Raw genomic sequence first — 26,548 nt, 5'->3', positions numbered from 1 at the left:
GGCTGCTGTATGTGGCAGTGTCCTGCACCGCTGTACACACAGTCCCCCGGCTGCTGTATGTGGCAGTGTCCTGCACCGCTGTGTACAGTCCCCCGGCTGCTGTATGTGGCAGTGTCCTGCACCGCTGTGTACACAGTCCCCTGGCTGCTGTATGTGGCAGTGTCCTGCACCGCTGTGTACACAGTCCCCTGGCTGCTGTATGTGGCAGTGTTCTGCACCGCTGTACACACAGTCCCCTGGCTGCTGTATGTGGCAGTGTCCTGCACCGCTGTACACACAGTCCCCCGGCTGCTGTATGTGGCAGTGTCCTGCACCGCTGTACACAGTCCCCCGGCTGCTGTATGTGGCAGTGTCCTGCACCGCTGTACACACAGTCCCCCGGCTGCTGTATGTGGCAGTGTCCTGCACCACTGTGTACACAGTCCCCCGGCTGCTGTATGTGGCAGTGTCCTGCACCGCTGTACACAGTCCCCCGGCTGCTGTATGTGGCAGTGTCCTGCACCGCTGTACACAGTCCCCCGGCTGCTGTATGTGGCAGTGTCCTGCACCGCTGTACACAGTCCCCCGGCTGCTGTATGTGGCAGTGTCCTGCACCGCTGTACACACAGTCCCCCGGCTGCTGTATGTGGCAGTGTCCTGCACCGCTGTGTATACAGTCCCCCGGCTGCTGTATGTGGCAGTGTCCTGCACCGCTGTACACACAGTCCCCCGGCTGCTGTATGTGGCAGTGTCCTGCACCGCTGTACACAGTGACGGCAGCGGTGAGGGCAAGTCATTACACAGAGACCTCTCTGCAGCCATTGCGGTCAGTGACTGGAGTATCACCCGGGGGATGCAGTAGTGCCGCCCCTGCAGTGAGGGACAAGGTGACCCCGTGCTAGGGCCGCTCCTTCCAGGTGTGATATAGCCCTGTGCTCCACATTCCGGTCACTACCACGTTATACACACTGCACCGCTCCGGGTACCGGGGCCGCAGCATTATTGCATGCGGAGTGAGGTCCGCACTGTCCCTCGCCGGCCTCCGTTACTAACAGTCTGCAGCCCCCAAACTCTACCATGCCTATACGGCCGGGCAGTGCAGCTGCAGCGTCCCTGGGGTGGCAGGTACACAGACCCGCGGCACTCACTCACCCAGCTTGTCCGCCATTTTGTCCTCCGGAATGACACTGACGCTCAGGAACGAAGAGACCACGCCTCAATGACGGCCGGAGGGGCGGGACAGGAAGCTGGGGTGACGTCACTTCCGGTTTATCATTACACCCGCCATATTACTGGTGGCAACTGAAGTCAAGCCATCTATGTCTAAACACACACACACACACACACACACACACACACACACACACACACACACACACACACACACACACACACACACACGTCACTCTGCCCTACTGAAAGCAGAGCAATGTATTGTAGTGTGCATGCGCGGACTTTATGTCCAGGTCATAGGTGCTTTTTGATAGCTTCCAGCACATGCTCCTTACAGCACTGAACCCTCAGTCAGTCAGTGAGGAGGACTGCTGCTCTCCATACAGTGGGGAGTGAACCTGCGCCACCCGCACTGACCGAAACCAGAATGCTGCCGAGAGGAATAAAGTTCTTTTCCTCCCGACAGTGGGATATGATGAGCAGGTCTCAAACGCTATTAATCTGCAGATTAACCCTATTTCTGCAGATTAATAGCATTTTTTTCATGTGACAGGTTCCCTTTAAAGTTTATCATTTTGTAAAGTTATTTTTACATGTCTCAATAGGCACCGCAAGTGTCTCTGATGGGAGAAGGACCAGGTCCTGAGACCACAAGCGATCTAAGCATCGCACTGAAGTCCTCAGCTCCAATACAGGCACAATAGTAAGTCAATGTGTCTGTACACAGCTGAGAGTGAGTCTCAAAGGCCTCAGTTCCACTTGCGTTTTGCACGGACGTGTGCAATCTGTAAAAACATCGGATTGCTCTCACTCCAGTGCAATACTGTGGGGCAGTGTCCATCAGAGATTGATTTCTCATGCCATAGCGGCATGCGGAATGAATCTCAGCATGCTGTGTTTGGCAGCAATTCTCGGCTCATGCACCCACATATAAGTCTATGGGAGCACGTGAAACATCACACTGCACTCGGATCTGCAGTGCAATGTATGCAGAGACAGGCTGGGGAGGAGATGGGGAGAAAGTGTTCCCTCCCTCTTCCCCGCAGCTGTGATCTGATCGCAAGATTGCATCACAGTCGTACGACCCTCGGCTGACGCTCGCAGCAGAGGGTCATTAGCATATCACTTCTGATGCTCTCGCACTGGCAGCTGTGAGCAAGTGGAACTGTCTCCATAGACTGATGATCCCGTACACTGATCTGTGCGGCAGTTCATGCAGAAATTAGTGCCCTTCAGATGGGTGACCAATCAGTGGGGTCTCAAGACCCAGACCCTCACCAATCAAAAACTATATAGCACCGGTACAAAAGGATAGTCTTTTATGACCTATGCTGCTGCCAGGTTGGGCTGTTCATCACTTTACCACATAGGACACACGGTTACGCCCTGTGGGGTGTGTGAAATGGGCGCAGATGCCAGTTGTGTTCCCAGCAGCTCCCTATCAGTAAAAGCAGTAACATGAGTTTGCTCAGATCACTGCAGTTTAACCATTTACATGCCACTGTTGATATCTGACATTGAAATGGCGCAAGCCATCAACCATTGCTGCTCGCCCTCACCATGCGATTGTGGGGCAGGTGCACGTCTTAGCACTGCGGCCTAACCCTGATGTAACTACTGCAGTATATAGCGCAAGAAATCACCAGTCACAGGCTCAGTCACCTGGGGGGGGAAATACAAGAACAATCATTAAAAAAAGCTATAAAAATATAAAAGTGTAAATCACCCACAATCCTTTTCCCAATTAAAAAAATGTACATATTTGGTAATGTGTCTGTGAAAGTCCAGCTAAATATACATTAATCTATGGAGAAAAAATCACAACGCCAAACTGCAATGCACTGCTCGTCCTCATCCTGGAAAAGTAAGAAAAGTTATGTCTCCTGGAAGAAGAACAAAGTGGCCAGTGAGGAAGGGGTTACACTGGTAACAGACCAGAGCCCGCGGTCCTGGGATTACACGGGGCGGAGGACTACACGTCCCAGAATGTGCTCCGAACAGCATCATGGGGGATCGGCTCCAGGCGGCGGAGCGCGGGCGGCCAGGTCTGCTCTCCGGCTGGGCAAAGGCTGATGACGTCACTGCCTGCTGAACTTCCAGCCGTAAAGCGAGCTCTTATGTGAGGCAGGGAGTGCAGTTAGGACTGCGTGCACCGCAATGCCACCAAAGAAAGTGCCAGCTCCACAGCCAACGAAGAAGACCGACCAGAAGAAGAAGGAAAAGATCATCGAGGTGACGGCGTACACCGCATGTGCTGCGCTCAGCCCCACATGTGTGCGAGCGGCCCGGCCTGCCGGCTGTCACCTGTGCCGGAGCTGCCTCCTCCCCCGGCCGGGCTGCCGGCCTCTCCGGCCCTGGGGTTGGGACTGATCTCCAGTCAGGGCTGATCCTCTGCTCCCTCTAGTATTCGCCTGTTCTGGAACACCTGTCCCTCTATACATGAGACGGGGTATGCCAGAGATGGAAACCTGCCCACCATGTCCACAGGTCGTCCCCCCCCCTCCCCGTCTCTCTGTCTGCGGGGTCCCCTCCCTCCCCGTCTCTCTGTCTGCGGGGTCCCCCCCCCCTCCCCGTCTCTCTGTCTGCGGGGTCCCCCCCCCCCTCCCCGTCTCTCTGTCTGCGGGGTCCCCCCCCCCTCCCCGTCTCTCTGTCTGCGGGGTCCCCCTCCCTCCCCGTCTCTCTGTCTGCGGGGTCCCCCCCCTCCCCGTCTCTCTGTCTGCGGGGTCCCCCCCCTCCCCGTCTCTCTGTCTGCGGGGTCCCCCCCCTCCCCGTCTCTCTGTCTGCGGGGTCCCCCTCCCTCCCCGTCTCTCTGTCTGCGGGGTCCCCCCCTCCACTTTACCCTCTTCGCTCTGTCCATGGGGTTCCCCCATGTGCTGTGTGTGATGAGGGGGTATTCCTGGTGTACGGTGCAGGCACACACTAGTGTGTAGGGCTACAGTGGCTTCTATCTCCCTTAGGCTCTCTTTTCACCTCCCATTCCGGGGTATTTCCCTTTATGTCACCTTCGGTTAGGTGCCAGTAATGCGTGCTCCCTGGGTGTAGTAACATACTTCCCAATCGTCATCCTCTGCCGTTTCCAGCGCTGCTCCGATCCTCTTCTGTATTGTGTGGCTGCAGCTCGCTCTTGTGACTTCTGCTCTTACAGAAAACCCTGGAGTGAGCAGGTTGGTCACCTTGCCCGGGAGCGGAATGGAGTGACACTGGATATGTCAGAAGATGAGGGCCGGTCAGTGTATTATCTCATGGAGTGTACATTCCTGAAGCCTAACCTATGGGGTAATGAGGAAGCTCTGCACTGGCACCTTAGCGACACATATACAAGCCCAACAGAGGATAAATACAGTGTTTCGGCCTCTGGTGAAGAAGGTTGTATGGATACGCTTGATTCATATGCAGTGTGAATACTCCCTTACCAGACCATGTAGTCCTCCTTTCTACGCCAGTATCACTGCTGTATAGGTAGCTGTAGCTTTCTCTTGTATCTTTAGTCCTTTCCTTCTTCTAGCTCCTCACAGCCCATTTGATGCTGACAGTCGGTCTGGTAGATGAGGAGCAGCACTTACTGACTCATCTTGCCGGCTGGCTCTGAGAAGCATGGTGGGGCTGGAGCAGCCGTCTGTTCTAGTCCAGCACAGAAGCCTGCAGGACTAAGGTGGCAGTAGGGTTATTCCTAAATTCATAGGTTATTTTCACCTCTGGGACCTCCATGATCCCAGTAATCACTCCTCACAGCGCCATCTTGTATGAAGCAGAAGGGCATGTGCCCGACCTCCACTTCATTCGTTGTATTTGGGGCCTTCAGAGCCGGCAGAGTCCAGCGCTCAACTGTTCTCCGCAGTCTCATAGAGAGAGAATTGTGTTAGAGCCACTTGTCCAAGGTGACCACAGCTTCTTGCCTTGTACCATAAGCTAAATAATGCAGCTATATAGGGGCATACGCCAGCAATATGTCACATTATCAAGCCCCGTGCACAGTGTACTGAGGGGCAGCTGGTATATGTAGTTCATATTGCCAATGTATGAATACAACCACTGAGTAAAAGCAGCCATATTGGTCCTCTGTGCAGCGGTATTGGGCACAAAAGCAGCGGATTCTCCAGACAGGTTTCTGTGATGTCATTATGTTGTATGTGGAAATACTGATATGGTTGTCACACTGCACTGTCAGAGGGTGGCTTTATCGTAAAATACTTTGTTTTTCATTGAAGGACAAGACATTTGGCCTTAAGAACAAGAAGGGTGCCAAGCAGCAGAAATTCATAAAGAATGTCACACATCAGGTGAAATACGGGCAGCAGAACCCTCGAGTGGTAAGTGAGCGCTGTATGCTGTGGTTTGTGGCCGTCATAGTGTGAGTGGTTAGCTTCTGGAGGACAGGCTGCCAGTGTACCGCCCCGCGGTCCCCCGCACACGGTCCCGCTGTCCCCCGCACACGGTCCCGCTGTCCCCCGCACACGGTCCCACTGTCCCCCCCCCCCCACACGGTCCCGCTGTCCCCCGCACACGGCCCTGCGGCCCCTTGCACGCGGCCATTCTTTTGTCTAGATCCACATCTAGAAATGAAGGCTTTTCCTGCACGAACACCATATATTGTCTTTGTATTTATTACCTGGGCCGGTGATGCCATGTCAGAAATTGACAACAGCTTTTAAGTGGTTAAACAATTAAAACTTGCTCCAGTTAGCGGCAAATGCCAGCAGTGTGATACAGCCAGTATCTGTCATGTATACTGCGGATTCAGCCCGTAGACCTGAACTCAATATGTGACTTATATGTACACCACACTTCAGGAAAAGGGGTAAGATGCTTTACCTGGGCACAGTGATATTGGATTTATTTGGCCTCCATTATAGCTTTGTCAGTACACTTGCTGTAAGCCCCCAGTACACTGCGCTCGCTGATGCCACAGAAAGGGCATGGCCTATATAAGTGGCCTGTTGTGACTGACAGCTGAATAGTGACGTGGCAGAGTGGGCAGACGCCGATGGGGGGATTGAGCAGTAGGGTGCATCAATAGTTGGCAGAGATGCCAGAGTGGTATGAATCTGGGGAATTGCAGTCTACAGGCATGCAGACGTCGATGGGTGGAAGTGCTGGGTGTACAGAATAGAAACCAGAGGCTGAAGGGGACCTCAAACTGACACGGTAAAGTATTGTGGAGGTTCGTGGGCTCAGTAAAGCAATGCATGGATACACATCAGCCGTGCCGCAGCCAATCCGTGAGCTCAGCGGGATGTTCCGTCTGCTTGGGACCACCCTGCTCGGAGCCGCTGGCCTTGCTTATTGACTGCTACGCTGTTGACGGGATGTCTGCACTGCAGAAAATTTTAAACACCAGGAGCAGCATCAAGACTTGCTGGTGGACCCGGGGAAGGTGAGTATAATGCGGTTTATGTCCTTATAACCTACAGCTGGGGACCAACATTTAATGAAAGGGAACTACTCCTTTACTGTAGAGTACCCTTAGGCTATATGTCCACGGGAGTTTGTACCTTCGGATATATCCGCAGGTTTCCCGCAGCTGCTCGCTGGAATCCGCAGCTATTTTTAGCTGCGGTGGTACAGCGAAAAAGCTGTGGTAAACCTGCGGACATTCATGTGGATTACCTGCGGAAGTCCCGCCCTGTATCTCCATAGTGGAGAGCCAGGATTTCCGCAGAAAGAATTGACATGCAATTACGTGCGGCTGCGGGACATCCGCAGCATGTTCCGCAGCCGCACATACCGCAGCATGGACACAGCACTCCCCATGTCCCATAGGATAACATGGGGAGTGTCTGTACATGCTGAAACCTGTGGATTTATCGGGAAAATCCGCGGATTTTCCGCAGATAAATCCGCAAGTTTAATCTCCCATAGTCACATAGCCTTAAGATGACCAATTGGTGGAGGTAGCGGCTTCTTTACCTAGAAAGGTAAGCTATAAAGGGGATTGTCCAGTGAAGATAATGAGGCGATAAGTGTCTTCCCATTAGCCGTACTCCTTGGCTATGAGGTGTGTGAGTGGGCACTGCGTGGCCTGATACAGCCAGGCTCAGTGGTCAACACATTGAAGAATGTGGTAAGAGATGTCAGAACATTTTTCAGCTTTTTCTGTTCTTTAGGTAACGCAGACTGAAGGGGACAAGAAAATTAAAAAGGATGACAAAAAGAAAGAGCTTCAAGAGCTTAATGACCTCTTTAAACCGGTAGTAGCTGCGCAAAAGGTCAGCAAAGGTAGATTAACTGTGTATACTCTCCGAATGTCACCGTCCATGTGTGTAAATGGAGCCTGCCGGATCTACATCTCTATTATTGGGGTTTGGCATCCTCTTTAATATGGGGACCACCATTACCTTATGGTCACAAGCAGGGCTGTGGAGTCGGAGCTCATTTTGGTGGAGTCGGTATAAAATGCACCGACTCCAACTCCTAAAATATATAATCAATTGGGGACAGTAGTGCAATGCAGAATGTGCTGAATATTTTACTAAATAACATTTAGTATAATGCTTATATTTAAGTGAAAAATGTATTGTAGTACAATGTGACCATCAGACATTCAATTATTTTTATGATACAATAATCAAGATATTTGGATAGAACATAAAATATATTTATTGGAATACAACTTTAGAACACAAAAACTGTAATAAATTGTAAATATGTATGTGTATGTATATATATATATATATATATATATATATATATATATATATATATATATATACACACATATATATATAATTATACACATACATTTTATATATATATAATTAGTCAGGGCCAGAAATATTTGGACAGTGACACAAGTTTTGTTATTTTAGCTGTTTACAAAAACATGTTCAGAAATACAATTATATATATATATATAATATGGGCTGAAAGTGCACACTCCCAGCTGCAATATGAGAGTTTTCACATCCAAATCGGAGAAAGGGTTTAGGAATCATAGCTCTGTAATGCATAGCCTTCTCTTTTTCAAGGGACCAAAAGTAATTGGACAAGGGACTCTAAGGGCTGCAATTAACTCTGAAGGTGTCTCCCTCGTTAACCTGTAATCAATGAAGTAGTTAAAAGGTTTGGGGTTGATTACAGGTGTGTGGTTTTGCATTTGGAAGCTGTTGCTGTGACCAGACAACATGCGGTCTAAGGAACTCTCAATTGAGGTGAAGCAGAACATCCTGAGGCTGAAAAAAAAGAAAAAATCCATCAGAGAGATAGCAGACATGCTTGGAGTAGCAAAATCAACAGTCGGGTACATTCTGAGAAAAAAGGAATTGACTGGTGAGCTTGGGAACTCAAAAAGGCCTGGGCGTCCACGGATGACAACAGTGGTGGATGATCGCCGCATACTTTCTTTGGTGAAGAAGAACCCGTTCACAACATCAATTGAAGTCCAGAACACTCTCAGTGAAGTAGGTGTATCTGTCTCTAAGTCAACAGTAAAGAGAAGACTCCATGAAAGTAAATACAAAGGGTTCACATCTAGATGCAAACCATTCATCAATTCCAAAAATAGACAGGCCAGAGTTAAATTTGCTGAAAAACACCTCATGAAGCCAGCTCAGTTCTGGAAAAGTATTCTATGGACAGATGAGACAAAGATCAACCTGTACCAGAATGATGGGAAGAAAAAAGTTTGGAGAAGAAAGGGAACGGAACATGATCCAAGGCACACCACATCCTCTGTAAAACATGGTGGAGGCAACGTGATGGCATGGGCATGCATGGCTTTCAATGGCACTGGCTCACTTGTGTTTATTGATGACATAACAGCAGACAAGAGTAGCCAGATGAATTCTGAAGTGTACCGGGATATACTTTCAGGCAAATGCCACAAAGTTGATCGGACGGCGCTTCATAGTACAGATGGACAATGACCCCAAGCATACAGCCAAACCTACCCAGGAGTTCATGAGTGCAAAAAAGTAGAACATTCTGCAATGGCCAAGTCAATCACCAGATCTTAACCCAATTGAGCATGCATTTCACTTGCTCAAATCCAGACTTAAGACGGAAAGACCCACAAACAAGCAAGACCTGAAGGCTGCGGCTGTAAAGGCCTGGCAAAGCATTAAGAAGGAGGAAACCCAGCGTTTGGGGATGTCCATGGGTTCCAGACTTAAGGCAGTGATTGCCTCCAAAGGATTCGCAACAAAATATTGAAAATAAAAATATTTTGTTTGGGTTTGGTTTATTTGTCCAATTACTTTTGACCTCCTAAAATGTGGAGTGTTTTGTAAAGAAATGTGTACAATTCCTACAATTTCTATCAGATATTTTTGTTCAAACCTTCAAATTAAACGTTACAATCTGCACTTGAATTCTGTTGTAGAGGTTTCATTTCAAATCCAATGTGGTGGCATGCAGAGCCCAACTCGCGAAAATTGTGTCACTGTCCAAATATTTCTGGACCTAACTGTGTACATACATATATATTATATATATATTTTTTATATATATATATATATATATATATATATATATATATATATATATATATATATATATATATATATATATATATATATATATATATAATTTCTCAAGATTCTGTAATCTACTGTATATTTCATAGTGTATTACGTATTTACAATTTATTACAGTTTTTTGTGTTCTAAAGTTGTATTCCAATAAATATATTTTATATTCTATCCAAATATCTTGATTTATTGTTTCATAAAAATTATTAAATGTCTCATGTTCACATACACATGTTCATGTACTACAATAAATTTTTCACCTAACTATAAGCAATATGAGTCGGAGCAAGAGAAATTGAGGAGTCTGAGTCGAAGGTTTGGCTTACCGACTCCACAGCCCTGGTCACAAGCAGCTTCAAAAATCTGCAACAAAATGTATAGACCCTCCTATGACTTGTGTAAAACGTTTCCAGCCGAGTTGTCTGTTATTCAGGTCATGTTTGTGTGTGTATTTAGCCTTAAGAGGAGCTATTAAAGGGGACAGTTTTCTTTTTTACTTAAATGCATGTAATTTGGGCTGAAAATCCTTCTTGCAGTTGGGTTTCATAAACCTATTTTCACAGTTTGCTCTCTATAGCTTCTGTGTTGCACTGTCTATTCATCACTGCAGGATGGGCTAACCTGAGAATCCGTCGGTAAGCTTGTTTTGACAGGAGAGTTTCTGAGCTCCTGTCAGCTGAATTGCAAAAAATAATTTCTAGCCCAAAATACATGGACGTAAATAAAAAAAAAAAATCCCTAAAAGTGAACACTTGTTATTTGGTCATTAGGGGTCCAACCAGCACAATTAAGTGTTTCTGCTCCAATGAGTGACATGTCCCCTTCTTTGTTTATTGCTGCTTCTATGGATGATCTGCAGGACCTGTATAAAGAATGACTAGTGATGAGCGAGCACCACCATGCTCGGGTACTCATAATGAACAATTGGATGCCCAGATGGGTGTGACTCGAGGACCCAAGTATAATGGAAGTCAATGGGGAACACAAGCATTTTTTTTTTTTTCAGATTTCCCGAAAAAATGCTTGCATTTAACCATTGACTCTGATTATACTCCAGTCAAATCCAACAGCTCTTTAGGAATATTGAGCAGCTGAGCCTGGTAGTGCTTGCTCATCACTAGTAAGGACCCTTATTGTGCGGATTACTGGAGGTGTAAGGATCCTGTGTATGAGGTGTAGCACAGAACTGCTGTGGAGGCCCCAGGTCCTATATATATGCTTGTGCATTCATAGATGGGCATATAATGCTGCAGCCCCTGTTGTAGGCTGCTCACCATTCACTCCTGGCTCTGTGTAATCTGTGAGCTGTGCATCTGTGCTTGTGCCTGTCACAGCAAGGAAATAATCCAAATAATCTCCCCTGTCCCTCACTTAACAAATCCAATATTCTTGGTGAACTGCATATATCTGACATAAGGGAATGACTTTAATTTTGCTTTTATAGGTGCTGATCCAAAGTCTGTAGTATGCGCTTTCTACAAGCAAGGCCAGTGCACTAAGGGCGACAAGTGCAAATTCTCCCATGACTTGTCCTTAGAAAGAAAGTGTGAGAAGAGGAGTGTTTACGTTGACGGAAGAGATGATGAGCTTGAGAAAGGTAACACTGCCTGTATACTTCAGCCATACCCAACAGGTGACCCCGAGGTGACATCACATTCATACGGACCGCTGCCTCCCCAGGATTATAGTTGGATGTGAGCATGTCTGTAGTCCGGGTGTTCTGCCCATCCACGTGTTATGGACGAGCACTTACACCTTTCTGTCCATAGCAGAAACATATGAGCTGACTTATCTGAAAGATGGCGTCCTTGTCTGTGCCGATGATACCAGACATACATTGTGATGCTCAAGTTGTATCTTCATATTCTAAATATTTTTTTTTCTCTGACGCCTCATTGGGGGACACAGGACCATGGGTGTTATGCTGCTTATCCATAGGAGGACACTAAGTAGATGCAAAGATGTTAGCTCCTCCCCAGCAGTATACACCCCCTGGCCCAGGCAGGCTGCTTCAGTTTTAGCTTAGTCTCTATAGGAGGCATATCTCTGCAGACTACTGCAGCAAGAATTTTTTGTTTTTAGAGGGCGACTGTTTCCTTTGGGGACCGATTTCCCAAAACCATCAACAGGCGGGAACGCGGAGTGTCGCCTCCCCGTACCCCCTTTTGCGACGCTGGATCCTGGGCTGTTACTCACTGGACGACGGGTCTCAAGGCACCGATTTTTCCAAAGCCCAGAGCAGATGAAAAATTCCTCAGTCCCTCTTGCAGGCTCTCAGTTGATACACGCTCTGTGACCGGGCACAGCAGGCGTCAGAATCTCCACACTGGCTCCCTGACAGGAATTGGAGAAAAGGTCACACTGACTGGATGCACATGGGCTGATTGCAGACTCCTGCATAGCATTCCACCTGTGGTGGGGGGAGGGGGCGAGCCTCCAGGACTCAGTGCTCCCGCAGCTGCGGTACACTTAGAGTTTTTTTTTTCTGTCCACCATTGTTGTGCAGGGCTGGAGGGGGGAAGGGGAGTCCCTTCCCACCATTTTTTTTTTTTGTTTATTATATTTTCTCATGCCTTCTTGTCAGAGCTAAGCCCCATCCCCTCCGACACTCTAAGCCACGCCCCCCCCTCACGAAGGCGCACGTACCTCGCCTCACACAGGAGCCCTACAGAACATTGCTCCCTCTTGTTGTGATCAGAGCCTGTGGGCGTCTCTCAGAGCTGGTTTCCTCCTTCCCACAGGAACTGGGACACAGGAGCAGGGGGGAGGGGCCAACAGGGTTCTGGGTGAGTTATAGCCTCACTTGCACATTAGCTCTTCAGAGCATTACTCCCTCATTACAATCAGAGTTTGTGGCTCATCAGCCAGAGGCTGCAGTCACATGTTTTATGCCCTGCACAACTACAGCAACAACTATAAGACTTTTTTAATGTATCCTGCCACGCTGAGCTACTAGGGGATGATAGCACCTCTTCCTTCTGTGAGTCCGGTGCCCTTGTAGCTCCCCCTCCCCCACCACCGCAGCAACCACTGCCAGCCCAGAACCTGGTGCTGGCTATGCAACATCGTCCTCACACCCCTCGGGGCCCCTGGACACAACTCAGCCTGATGACACCTCTATAGAGGGTCCTTCTGATAAGAATCAGCCCTCTGCTTCACCGGTTGCAGATCAGAAAAAGGGCATGACCCCCATGGTTCTCCCTCTGGGGTACACAGAAGGGGTTCTCCCACATGTTCCGCGGTCTCTGAGGAGCCGGAGGAAGGGGAATGATGTTTGTACCGGGATGATTCCTTGGTTTCAACCTCCCCGAGCGATCAAGCTGCGATGGACTTATTGCAGCAATCAACCAAAACTCTGCATGTGGAAGATCTCCCATCCACTACTACTGACCCTGCGGTCTCCTTTTAAAAGGGTGAAGAAACCTAAAAAAGAAAAAAGTTTTTTGCCGCCGCTTCGGTATCCGTAAACTCATGGAGTCCCGGTACCCCTTTGGCTTAGCTGTCTCTAAGGGCTGGGCCGATCCGGCCTCGGTGGACCCTCACCCGGCTTCCGCCTGCCTGAAGGACCCTCCTGTCTTTTTTACTTTGATGGATCTTCCTTCAAGGACCCGACAGACAGATAAGTGGAGCAGCTCGATCGCTCCGCCTTGAGGCTGTGGGTCCCTCTCCCCTTCCGTGTGGGTCGCACAGGCACCAGGACTACCAGTTTCCCTTAGACCCTCACAGATGTAACAGTTCACATTGCTGCGGCGGCAGAGTACCTCATGCAGGCCTCCCTCGACGCTGCTACCTGCGCAGTTATTGCCGCCTCAAATACCATAGCCATCTGTAAGGCCCTCTGGTTCCGATAATGGAGAGCGGACTCGGTCTCTAAGAAGCCTCCACAGTACTCCTTTCCAGACCGATGGTTTGCTGATCGTCTGGACAGGCTCTTTTTTTTTGTCTGATGCCACGGGAGGAAAAAGAGTACCTCCCTCCCCCAACTCTAGGCCAGGATTTTTACTAGACACGCAGGGGCCGACCTTCTCAGACCTCCCTGAGTCCACCTCGTCCTGGCAGGCTAGACAAAGACCGAGGAGTCTCGTCCTCCTCCATCTGTGCTGCCGCTTCAGACCACAAATGGGTGCGATACCTTGTGTCTTCTGATTACCACATTGAATTCCGGACCCGATACCCTGGTCAGTCTTTTCTCTCAAACCCCCCCCCCCCAAAGGCTCCAAAACACCGCGAGGCCTTCTCCTCAGCGATCCACTCCCTCAAAACGGCGGGGGTGATGATACCTGTTCCGGACGGCGAGCGGTTCAAGGCCTTCTTTCTTCAGCGCTCTATTGGGAGACCCAGACGATTGGGGTATAGCTACTGCCCTCTGGAGGCCACACAAAGCACTACATTAAAAGTGCAAGGCCCCTCCCCCTCTGGCTATACCCCCCCCGTGGTATCACGGGTTCTCCAGTTTTAGCTTTGTGTGCGAAGGAGGTCAGACATTCCATGCATAGCTCCACAGATTTTAGTCAGCAGCAGCTGCTGACTATTTCGGATGGAAGAAAAGAGGACACATATAGTGTCCCCAGCATGCTCCCTTCTCACCCCTGGATGGTGTTGTAAGGTTGAGGTACCTATTGCTGGTACAGGGCTGGAGCCTGACATGCTGTTTTCCTTCCACATCCCCTGGTAGGGCTCTGTGGAAGTGGGATCCTGCCGGCCTCTCAGCTCTGACGCCGGGCTCCATCCACAGACCCATTAGAACCTGATGGATTCGGAGCAGGAGTACGATCAGGGACAGGCCCTGCATCATACAGGTACTCTGTGTCCCCGGCAGGCACAGACACACTCCGGGCTGGCTGGGTGTTGTAGTGCGCCGGGGACCGCAACGTTGGAGTTAGTGTCCCTACAGATTACTGGGGGATTGTTTGTGTATGGGAACGCAGCGCCGACCCCCTCTGGACCGGGCGGCGCTGCTGTGACTTGTGGTGCGCCGGGGATCCGCCGTCCGCGCTTTTACGGCGGCGGCGGTTATAAATTGAGTCCCCGGCTTTTTTGGGCCTAGGACGCCGGCAGCTCCGATTCGTTCCCGCCCCCACCCTGTCATTCAGGGTAGGGGAGAGACGCTGTTCGCTAGCAGCGACGAGGGCTGGAGCCTGATTTACACGCTCCAGCCCTCACACTAGGCACAGAGGGAAGCAGGCTTCCCGCTCTTAGCCAGGAACGCCCAGGGCCCGCCCCCCTTCTCTCTCAGGACGCCGGCAGCCATTACATGCAGTCTGGCTGGAGGAAGGACGCAAGGCTCTGGGAGACCTGGACTAGGGGCTATCTGGCGACCACACACCCGCTTTTTAAGCGGGCGGTAAGCGATTTTTCTGTGCTGGTCCCTCTAGTGCCTCACGGTGTATCGGTGTACTGTGTAGGATATAGAGATATTGTATTTCTTGCACTGTGAGGTCGCTTCTGGCTGCATCTCCCAGACCACTCTGGGGAAGCAACAACATGCCATCCTCAAAACGCAAGGCTGCCAAGGCTAGGGCTGTGTATACTGCGTGTGCTGCATGTGGGGCTAATCTACCAGAAGGCTCCGATGACCCCCATTGTGTGCAATGCTCCGACCCGGTGCTGCTTCGCCAGCCGGAGTCAGGAGGGAGAGTGACCCAGGCTGAGACGCCTGTAAGTCCTGCCCCGGTGACAGGGACAGACTTTGCAGTTTTTGCTGATAATATGTCTGTCTCTATGGCAAAAATCCTTGAAACCTTGCAATCTATGCATGGGGCTCAGTCTTTGGGCACGGCGAGGCCTCTGTCCTCAGGTCCCCCTCACTTGGAATTAATCCAGCCCACAGGGGGGTCCCCGGCTTCACAGGCCGAGGATTATGACTCAGATGATAGCCCCAGCCACCCTAAGCGAGCTCGCTGGGAAAGACCCTCGACGTCATCACACTGCTCAGGGTCTCAGCGCAATCAGTCTCCCTGTGATGTGTCTGATGAGAGTGATCAGGAATCCATTCCTGGAACCCCTCTCAACCTGGATACCCCTGATGGGGATGCCATGGTAAACGACCTTATCTCAGCCATCAATAGGCTGTTGGATATTTCTCCCCCAGCCCCTTCAGCAGAAGAGGCGGCTGCGGAGCAGGAGAAGTTTCGTTTCCTTTATCCCAAGCGTAAATTGAGTGCTTTGTTGGATCACGCTGACTTCAGAGAATCAATCCAGAAGCACGACGCTCACCCAGAAAGGCGTTTCTCTAAACGATCTAAAGATACGCGTTTCCCTTTCCCTCCTGAGGTGGTCAAGCGCTGGACACAGTGTCCAAAGGTAGACCCCCCGATTTCCAAACTCGCAGCTAGGTCCATAGTTGCAGTGGAGGATGGCGCTTCACTTAAAGATGCCAATGACAGACAGATGGACCTTTGGTTAAAATCTGTCTATGAAGCTATCGGCACGTCGTTTGCTCCGGCATTCGCAGCCGTATGGGCACTCCAGGCTATTTCAGCTGGCTTAGCAAAAGTGGATGCTATCATACATCCAGCAGTGCCGCAAGTGGCGCACCTTACCACGCAGATGTCGGCGTTTGCGTCTTACGCTATCAATGCGGTCCTAGAATCTACCAGTCGCACCTCAATGGCGTCCGCCAATTCGGTAGTTTTGCGCAGAGCCTTGTGGTTAAAGGACTGGAAAGCAGATGCTGGTTCCAAAAAATGTTATAACCAGCTTGCCTTTATCTAGAGATAGACTGTTTGGCGAGCCATTGGCTGATATCATTAAGCAGTCTAAGGGTAAAGACTCCTCTTTACCACAACCCAGAACAACCAAACCTCAGCAGAAAAAGTGGCAGCAGAGGTTTCAGTCCTTTCGAGGTTCGGGCAAGACACCATTTACCTCGTCCAAAGGGACTCAGAGGACGCAAAGAAACTCAGATTCGTGGCGGGCTCACACGCGCCCCAAGAAAGCAAATGGAGGTACCGCTTCCAAAGCGGCTACCTCATGACTTCCAGCCCCCTCCCTCCGCATCGCCGGTCGGGGGCAGGCTCTCCCGCTTTTCCGGCATTTGGATGTCACAGGTCAAAGACCGGTGGGTGACGGACATTTTGTCTCGCGGGTACAGAATCGAGTTCAATTCTCGTCCTCCAGCTCGGTTCTTCAGAACCTCCCCACATCCAGACCGAGCAGATGCTCTGCTGCAGGCGGTGGGCTCCTTAAGAGCGGAAGGAGTGGTGATCCCAGTCCCTCCTCAGGAACAAGGGCGAGGGTTTTACTCCAATCTCTTTGTGGTTCCAAAAAAGGACGGCTCGTTCCGTCCTGTTCTGGACCTAAAACGGCTCAACAAACATGTGCACGCCAGGAAGTTCCGGATGGAAACCCTGCGTTCTGTCATTGCCTCAATGTCCAGAGGAGACTTCCTTGCCTCAATAGACATCAAAGATGCTTATCTCCACGTGCCAATTGCTACAGAACATCAACGTTTTCTACGTTTTGTGATAGGAGACGACCATTTTCAGTTCGTAGCTCTGCCATTTGGTCTGGCAACAGCCCCACGGGTCTTCACCAAGGTCATGGCGGCGGTGGTAGCAGTCTTGCACTCTCAGGGACACTCGGTGATCCCTTACCTAGACGATTTATTGGTCAAAGCTCCCTCTCAAGAGGCATGTCAGCACAGCCTGAATGCTACGCTGGAGACCCTACAGTCTTTCGGATGGATCATCAACTTTCCAAAGTCGATCCTATCACCGACTCAATCACTAACGTATCTTGGCATGGAGTTTCATACTCTAGCAGCGATAGTGAAGCTTCCGCTGAACAAGCAGCGGTCCCTACAGACAGGGGTGCAATCTCTTCTGCAGGGCCAGTTGCATCCCTTGCGGCGCCTCATGCATTTCCTAGGGAAGATGGTGGCGGCCATGGAAGCAGTTCCCTTTGCGCAGTTTCATCTGCGCCCACTTCAATGGGACATTCTCCGCCAATGGGACGGGAAGTCAACGTCCCTGGACAGGAAAGTCTCGCTTTCCCAGACGGCCAAGGACTCCCTACAATGGTGGCTCCTTCCCACCTCATTGTCTCAGGGAAGATCCTTCCTGCCCCCATCCTGGGCAGTAGTCACGACAGATGCGAGTCTGTCAGGGTGGGGAGCAGTATTTCTCCACCACAGGGCTCAGGGGACGTGGACTCCGCAGGAGTCCACCCTTCAGATCAATGTTCTGGAGATCAGAGCAGTGTATCTTGCTCTACTGGCCTTCCAACAGTGGTTGGAAGGAAAGCAGATCCGAATCCAATCGGACAACTCCACAGCGGTGGCATACATCAACCACCAAGGAGGGACGCGCAGTCGGCAAGCCTTCCAAGAAGTCCGGCGCATTCTAATGTGGGTGGAGGACAGAGCATCCACCATATCCGCGGTTCACATCCCAGGCGTAGAAAACTGGGAAGCAGACTTCCTCAGTCGCCAGGGCATGGACGCAGGGGAATGGTCCCTTCACCCGGACGTGTTTCAGGAAATCTGTCGCCGCTGGAGAGTGCCGGACGTCGACCTAATGGCATCCCGGCACAACAACAAGGTCCCGGCATTCATGGCGAGGTCGCGCGATCAAAGAGCTCTGGCGGCAGACGCCTTGGTTCAAGATTGGTCGCAGTTTCAGCTCCCATACGTGTTTCCGCCTCTGGCGCTCTTGCCCAGAGTGCTACGCAAGATCAGATCCGAGTGCAGCCGCATCATACTCGTCGCTCCAGGTTGGCCGAGGAGGTCGTGGTATCCGGATCTGTGGCATCTCACGATCGGTCGACCGTGGTCACTGCCAGACCGTCCAGACTTACTGTCCCAAGGGCCGTTTTTCCATCAGAATTCTGCGGCCCTGAACCTGACTGTGTGGCCATTGAGTCCTGGATCCTAGCATCTGCAGGATTATCTCAAGGAGTCGTTGCCACAGTGAGACAAGCTAGAAAGTCGAATTCGGCTAAGATCTACCACAGAACGTGGAAGATTTTCTTAGCCTGGTGCTCTGCTCAGGGAGTGTCTCCCTGGCCATTTGCATTGCCCAAGTTTCTTTCCTTCCTGCAATCGGGGTTAGAAAAGGGCTTGTCGCTCAGCTCCCTTAAAGGGCAAGTTTCGGCACTATCCGTGTTTTTTCAGAAGCGTCTAGCACGTCTTTCTAAGGTGCGCACGTTCCTGCAGGGGGTCTGTCATATTGTGCCCCCGTACAAGCGGCCGTTAGATCCATGGGATCTGAACAGGGTACTAGTTGCTCTCCAGAAGCCGCCCTTCGAGCCTCTGAAGGAAGTTTCCTTTTCTCGGCTGTCACAGAAAGTGGCGTTTCTTGTTGCGATCACATCGCTTCGGCGAGTGTCTGAGCTGGCAGCTCTGTCATCCAAGGCTCCCTTCCTGGTGTTCCACCAGGACAAGGTAGTGCTGCGCCCTATTCCGGAGTTTCTCCCTAAGGTCGTATCCTCTTTTCATCTTAATCAGGATATATCCTTGCCTTCGTTTTGTCCTCATCCGGTTCACCGGTATGAAAAGGACTTACGTTTGCTAGATCTGGTGAGAGCACTCAGAATCTACATTTCCCGCACGGCGCCCATGCGCCGTGCCGATGCGCTTTTTGTCCTTGTCGCTGGGCCGCGCAAGGGGTTGCAGGCTTCTAAAGCCACCCTGGCTCGATGGATCAAAGAACCAATTCTAGAGGCCTACCGTTCTGCGGGGCTTCCGGTTCCTTCAGGGCTAAAAGCCCACTCAACCAGAGCCGTGGGTGCGTCCTGGGCATTACGTCACCAGGCTTCGGCTCAACAGGTGTGCCAGGCAGCTACCTGGTCCAGTCTGCACACTTTCACCAAGCATTATCAGGTGCATACCTATGCTTCGGCGGATGCCAGCTTAGGTAGAAGAGTCCTGCAGGCGGCAGTGACACCCCCGTAGGGGAGGGCTGTTTTGCAGCTCTAACATGAGGTATTTCTTTACCCACCCAGGGACAGCTTTTGGACGTCCCAATCGTCTGGGTCTCCCAATAGAGCGCTGAAGAAGAAGGGAATTTTGTTACTTACCGTAAATTCCTTTTCTTCTAGCTCTTATTGGGAGACCCAGCACCCGCCCTGTTGTCCTTCGGGATGTTTTTTTGTTGTTTGCGGGTACACATGTTGTTCATGTTGAACGGTTTTTCAGTTCTCCGATGTTATTCGGAGTTAATTTGTTTAAACCAGTTATTGGCTTCCTCCTTCTTGCTTTGGCACTAAAACTGGAGAACCCGTGATACCACGGGGGGGGTATAGCCAGAGGGGGAGGGGCCTTGCACTTTTAATGTAGTGCTTTGTGTGGCCTCCAGAGGGCAGTAGCTATACCCCAATCGTCTGGGTCTCCCAATAAGAGCTAGAAGAAAAGGAATTTACGGTAAGTAACAAAATTCCCTTCATTCCAACCTCTCGTGGTCCCCAAAAAAGGACAGGTCAGTTCGACCCATCCTGGACCTCTCGTGCAAACGTGCACGTGAGGAGATTCAGAATGGAATTCCTAGGGTCCATTTTTACCTTTCTGGTCGAAGGAGAATTCCTTGCCTCCCTAGCTATCAGGGACGCGTACCTGCACATACCAATCGCTACAGCTCACCAAAAGTTCCTCTGCTTCGCTGTTCAGGACTTCTTTTTTTTTCATTTCTGGCCCTTCCCTCGGCTCTGCCACAGCACCAAGGGTCTTAACAAAGGTCATGGCGGCCGCCATGAGTGCCCTTCACGCCAGGAGAGTGGCTGTTCTGCCTTGCTTGGATGGCCTCCTCATCAAGGGCTCAACCAGCGTGCAGATCTCTGTGGGCACCCTATCCCGTTTTGGGCGGCTTCTGACTCCAGTCAAATCATCCCCGGTCCCGTCAAAATCCGTTACTTCCCTGGGCATGTCCCTGGACACCCTTCGGGGCTTGATATTTCTCCCTCAAGACAAGGCGACCGCTCTACAACAAGCGGTACACTGCCTTCTACCTACTCCTCTCGCTCCATACGATTCAGTATGAGTGCTAGGTAGGATAGTGGCGGCTATAGAGGCAGTGCTGCTCGCTTAGCCACACCACCGCCCACTGCTTGCGCTTCTAGCTGCCTGGGATAAGAGCCCCTTTTCCTTGGACGAACTTTTCACCTGACACCTTCAGTCAGGTATGCGCTTTGCTGGTGGCTTCAGTCCTCTTCCATATCGAGAGGGAGTTTTTCTCCCCCAAGTGGACTGGCTACTCCTGACCACGAACGCCAGCCTCTTAGTCTGGGGAGCAGCGCACTGGCTCCACACTGCTTGGGGACGTTGGACGCCCCAGGAGTCTTCCCTTCCCAGAAGTCATCCTGAAAATCAGTGCGATCTTTCTCGTGCTCAGGTCATTCCCCCCCCCCCCCTTCTGCTAGCAGGTCGTTTGATTCAGGTCCAATTGGACAGTGCAACAGCTGTGGCCTAGGTCATTCTGCAGGGAGGTAGCAGCAGCAAGACAGCTTATCTCGAGGTCCTCAGGATCCTCAGCTGGGCCGAATCGACGGGGGTCTGTGTTTTCAGCGTTACACATACTGGGAGTAGAGAACTGGGCGGCGGACCTTCTAAGTCGCCAAGGCCTGGCCGCCGGAGAGTGGTTTCTCCACCCAGAAGTGTTCCCACACATCACTCGCTGGGGTACACCAGATGTAGATCTAATGGCCTCAAGGTTGAACGCAAAGGTCACGTGATCCACAGTCCATCGGCGCGGATGCTCTAGTCTCCTGAAGTCGCTTCCGTCTACCTTACATGTTTTTCGCCTCTGCCCCTGCTGCCGCGAGTAATCGGGAAGATAAAGGCAGAAGGCGTCCCAGTGATACTAATAGCACCGGACTAGCCCAGGTGCGCCTGGTATGCCGAATTAGTACAATTGCTCATGGCGCCTCGTAAGCATCCCAGACCTGCTGACCCAAGGGCCCATTTCCCATCAGAACTCCAGAGCCCTGAAGCTGACTGCCTGGCCATTGAGACCTGGACTTTAACAAGAGCGAGATTCTCTCCCGTGGTCATCTCCACCATGTACAGTGCCCGAAAGCCGGCCTTCATCCCGTATTTACCACCGTACGTGGAAAACTTTTTCCTTTCCCAGTGTAGGGAATCTAATGTTTAACCTATGCCTCTGGCGATCCCCAGAATTCTTGCTTTTTTTTTTTTGTTTTTTTTTTTTGCAGTCAGGTTGCAAAAGGGGTTGGCCCTCAGCTCCCTTAAGGGGCAGGTTTCATCTCTCTCAATATTCTATCAATACCGCCTAGCTTGCAGTCCGTCCGCAAGTCAAGACTTTCCTCATGGGTGTTTCCCATCTAGTTCCCCCGTACAAACGGTCGCTGGACCCATGGGACCTCAATCTCGTTTTGGATGGTGTCCAGAGGTCCCCCTTTGAACCTCTTAAGGAATCTTCTCTTGCTCTTCTGTCCTGGAAGGTAACATTCTTACTGGCGATTACGTCCATCAGACAAGTTTCGGAACTGGCAGCACTCTCTTGCTGCGAACCCTTCCTGATCTTTCATCAGGACAAGGTGGTTTCTTCCGAAGGTTACTTCCCCGTTTCATATGAACGAGGACATAGTTCTGCCTTCCTTTTGTCCACACCCAGTCCATAGGGTGGAAAGGTTCCTATATTCGCTAGACCTTGAGGACTCTCAGATATTACGTACCCAGGACAGCCCCTTTAGGAACATAGACTCCTTGTTAGTCATTCCTGAAAGGCCTAAGAAAGGAGAGGCAGCTTCATAGGCAACACTGGCTCCCTGGATTCGCTCTGCGATCCAGGTGGTCTACCACTTGAAACTCAAGCCCATTCCTAGTGGGCTGCGGACTTATTCCACGCGAGCAGTTGGCGCCTCTTGGGCATCAGGCTTCAGTGGAACAGGGGTGTAAGGCTGCGACCTGGTCTTGCCTACATACTGTTTTAAAGCCTTACCGAGTCCATACCCAGGCTTCGGCTGAGGCGAACCTAGGTAGGAAAATTCTGCAAACGATAGTGGAGCACCTATCTCAGTAGGCGCTCCTGGCTATCTGGGACTGGTTCCTAGTCCTTGGGTTGCGTTGTTTGTTTACCCACCCAGGGACAGGTTTAGGACGTCCCATGGTCCTGTGTCCCCCAATGAGGCGTCAGAGAAAAACGGATTTTTGTGTACTCACCGTAAAATCGTTTTCTCTTAGCCATCATTGGGGGACACGGCACCCTCCCTGTTGCCCTGCTGACCCTTAGCTTTTTTCTCTCTCAGTACTTTTTTTGTTAGGAGTATTTGCATCTACTTAGTGTCCTCCTATGGATAAGCAGCATAACACCCATGGTCCTGTGTCCCCCAATGATAGCTAAGAGAAAACGATTTTACGGTGAGTACACAAAAATCAGTTGTGTTTTTTTTTCCTATAGATGTGAATTAAATAGGTGGATACACCGTTTCAGTGATGTTTACATATTTGTTCAGACTCAAAGTACAGCGTGACTATATATCCATATTCTTGTAGATACAATGGAAAATTGGGACGAGAAAAAACTGGAAGAAGTAGTGAACAAGAAGCATGGAGAAGCGGAAAAGAAGAAACCTAAAACACAGATAGTATGTTACATTAAGAATTTTTTTTTTTTCTCAGCATTTGTGGAAAGTTCACCGCCATAGTTATCATAGTCAGGGTGTACTATGTGGGGAGTTTGTGACCATTTTATGAACAACACTGCAGGGAAATGTGGTGTTACATGGATTCTATTCAGATGAATGGCCATCCATGTAATACATGAAAAGTGTAATCCTCCTGAGCATGAGACAATTCAGTAAAGTCTAATAGTTCAATATGGAAGCAGCTTTCAGTCAGAAAGTATCATCCAGCAAAGGTCCATTTACAAAGTCCACATAAAGAAAGGGAAAGTTAGTTTACTATGCCTACACAAATAGATTTTCCAACAGTAGAATCAATCCATGGGCCCTAGATGTTACCAGACTTTGTAATCTTTTCCTTTATGTATATGTATGTATGTATATATATATAATATATATATATATATATATATTATATTATATTATATTATATTATATTATATTATATTATATTATATTATATTATATTATATTTAATAAATATATATATATATATATATATATATATATATATATATATATATATATATATATATATTTATATTAATATATTACACTAGAAGGTGGCCCGATTCTACGCTTCGGGTATTCTAGAATTTACGTATTGTGTAGTTCATGTATGATTTTTGTTATAGACATAGATGTTGTTGTGTGTAGTTACCAAGGGTTTGTGTAGGGCGCTGTACATGTTCTGGGTGTGGCGGGGGGTGAGAGCGGTGTTGTATGTGTGTTGGGTTGTTTGTGGAGCGCTGTGTGTCTGTCGCGTTGTGTGTGTGTGTGTGTGTGTGTGTTGCGCGGTTTGTGTGGGTGTGGTGTGTTTTGGGGGGAGGTATGTTTTGTGCAATGTGTGTGTTGTGCGGTATGTGCGTATATTTATGTATGCCGCGGTGTTTGTGTGTTGGGTGTTGTGTGTGTGTGTGTGCAGCGTTGTCTGTGTGGGTGTCTGTGTATGGCGGTGTTTGTGGTTCCCTGTGTGTGTGTGTGTTGGGGGGAGGTGTGCACCTCCCATCGTGCCCCATCCCCCATGCTGCGCACCCCCATCGTGCTACATCCCCCATCGTGCTACATCCCCCATCGTGCTACATCCCCCATCGTGCTACATCCCCCATCGTGCTACATCCCCCATCGTGCTACATCCCCCATCGTGCTACATCCCCCATCGTGCTACATCCCCCATGCTGCGCACTCCCCATCGTGCTACGTCCCCCATGCTGCGCACTCCCCATCGTGCTACATCCCCCATGCTGCGCACCCCCCATCGTGCTACATCCCCCATCGTGCTACATCCCCCCCATGCTGCGCACTCCCCATCGTGCTACATCCCCCCCCATGCTGCGCACTCCCCATCGTGCTACATCCCCCCCATGCTGCGCACTCCCCATCGTGCTACATCCCCCCCATGCTGCGCACTCCCCATCGTGCTACATCCCCCCCATGCTGCGCACTCCCCATCGTGCTACATCCCCCCCATGCTGCGCACTCCCCATCGTGCTACATCCCCCCCCATGCTGCGCACTCCCCATCGTGCTACATCCCCCCCATGCTGCGCACTCCCCATCGTGCTACATCCCCCCCATGCTGCGCACTCCCCATCGTGCTACATCCCCCATGCTGCGCACCTCCCCATCGTGCTACATCCCCCATGCTGCGCACCCCCCATCGTGCTACATCCCCCATGCTGCGCACCCCCCATCGTGCTACATCCCCCATGCTGCGCACCCCCCATCGTGCTACATCCCCCATGCTGCGCACCCCCCATCGTGCTACATCCCCCATGCTGCGCACCCCCCATCGTGCTACATCCCCCATGCTGCGCACCCCCCATCGTGCTACATCCCACATCGACCTTAGTTACCCGATGTGTATAATGGTTACCAGCGTTCACGGCCTCCGTCAAGATCCCAGCATCGCAAGGTTATGTCTGGCGCTGCTGGGATCGTGACGGAGCCGGTGTACACTGGTAACTATGATACACATCGGGTAACCAAGGGACCTTAGTTACCCGATGTGTATAATGGTTACCAGCGTTCACGGGCTACGTCAAGATCCCAGCATCGCAAGGTTATGTCTGGCGCTGCTGGGATCGTGACGGAGCCGGTGTAGAAGCAAGCGATATCCCAGGATGTTGTGAGGTGTGTGTGTGTGAGAGTGAGTGTGATCTGATGTGTGTGTGTGTGTGTGTACTCACCTGGGAGTCGGAGCTCCGTGTCAGTTGGGCCAGAGCGAGCGTGCATTGCGTGAGGGGGGCGGGGCCTGCAGAGAGCCGGGGCGAGAGGCCAATCCGTGTGGGGGGGGCGGGGCCATGGCGAGCTCAGCGGCCAATCAGCTTTGTGTCACCGTAAGGACACAATTTTGGAGCATGACAGACAGACAGACAGACTAAGGCAATTATATAGATACTAGAAGGTGGCCCGATTCTACGCATCGGGTATTCTAGAATTTACGTATTATGTAGTTCATGTATGATTTTTGTTATATATAGATATAGATATAGATATATAGATATATATATATAGAGATATAGCTATAGATATAGATATAGATAGATAGATGTTGTGTGTAGTTACCAAGTGTTTGTGTAGGGGCTGTACATGTTCTGGGTGTTGTCTGGGTGTGACGGGGGGTGAGAGCGGTGTTGTATGTGTGTTGCGTTGTTTGTGGAGCGCTGTGTGTCTGTAGCGTTGTGTGTGTGTTGCGCGGTTTGTGTGTGTGTGGTGTGTTTTGGGGGGAGGTATGTTTTGTGCAATGTGTGTGTTGTGCGGTATGTGCATATATTTGTGTGTGCCGCGGTGTTTGTGTGTTGGGTGTTGTGTGTGTGCAGCGTTGTCTGTGTGTGTGGGTGTCTGTGTAGGGCAGTTGTTTGTGGTTCCCAGTGTGTGTGGTGTGTTGTGCAGTGCGCGTGTGTGTGTGTGTGTGTGTGTGTGTGCATCAGCCTCTCTTCTCTCAGCCTACCTCTCCCAGCCTCCCTCCTCCCAGCCTCCCTCAGCATCAGCTTCCCTCTCCCAGCCTCCCTAAGCATCAGCCTCCACCAGCATCAGCCTCTCTCCTTCTAGCCTCCTCCAGCATCAGCCTCCCTCTCCCAGCCTTCCCCAGGATCAGCGTCTCTCCTCCCAGCCTCCATCCTCCCAGCCTTCCCCAGCATCAGCTTTCCCCTCCCAGCCTCCCTCAGCATCAGCCTTCCCCAGCATCAGCCTCTCTCCTCCCAGCCTCAGCCTCTCTCCTTCCAGCCTCTCCCAGCATCAGCCTCTCTCCTTCCAGCCTCCCTCAGCATCAGCCTCCTCTTCCCAGCCTTCCTCAGGATCAGCCTCTCTCCTCCCAGCCTCCTTCTTCCCAGCCTCATCCTCCCAGCCTCCCTC

At 50.7% G+C, this 26,548-nt stretch overlaps 2 protein-coding genes across 2 annotated transcripts in view; one reads left to right on the top strand and one right to left on the bottom strand.

Annotated features, from left to right (window-relative positions):
- ATP5MF (ATP synthase membrane subunit f) overlaps positions 1 to 1,236 on the bottom strand; it is a 29,108-nt gene extending 27,872 nt beyond the window's left edge. The window contains exon 1 of the mRNA XM_075319064.1: positions 1,132 to 1,236. Coding sequence (XP_075175179.1) covers positions 1,132 to 1,147 — 16 coding nt within the window. The 5' untranslated portion in view covers positions 1,148 to 1,236. The remainder of the gene's footprint in view (positions 1 to 1,131) is intronic.
- Positions 1,237 to 3,227: 1,991 nt separating this feature from the next.
- The window catches only part of ZC3H15 (zinc finger CCCH-type containing 15), a 112,740-nt gene continuing 89,419 nt past the window's right edge, over positions 3,228 to 26,548 (top strand). The window contains exons 1-5 of the mRNA XM_075319063.1: positions 3,228 to 3,384; positions 5,361 to 5,462; positions 7,257 to 7,368; positions 11,062 to 11,214; positions 23,065 to 23,156. Of these exons, the coding sequence (XP_075175178.1) occupies positions 3,310 to 3,384; positions 5,361 to 5,462; positions 7,257 to 7,368; positions 11,062 to 11,214; positions 23,065 to 23,156 (534 nt within the window). The 5' untranslated portion in view covers positions 3,228 to 3,309. The remainder of the gene's footprint in view (positions 3,385 to 5,360; positions 5,463 to 7,256; positions 7,369 to 11,061; positions 11,215 to 23,064; positions 23,157 to 26,548) is intronic.

The sequence above is a fragment of the Anomaloglossus baeobatrachus genome, chromosome 7 (assembly GCF_048569485.1).
Source record: "Anomaloglossus baeobatrachus isolate aAnoBae1 chromosome 7, aAnoBae1.hap1, whole genome shotgun sequence".
Classification (NCBI taxonomy): Eukaryota; Metazoa; Chordata; class Amphibia; order Anura; family Aromobatidae; genus Anomaloglossus; species Anomaloglossus baeobatrachus.
The sequence above is the reverse complement of the archived record's forward strand: the minus strand, read 5'-3'. Positions and strand labels throughout refer to the sequence as shown.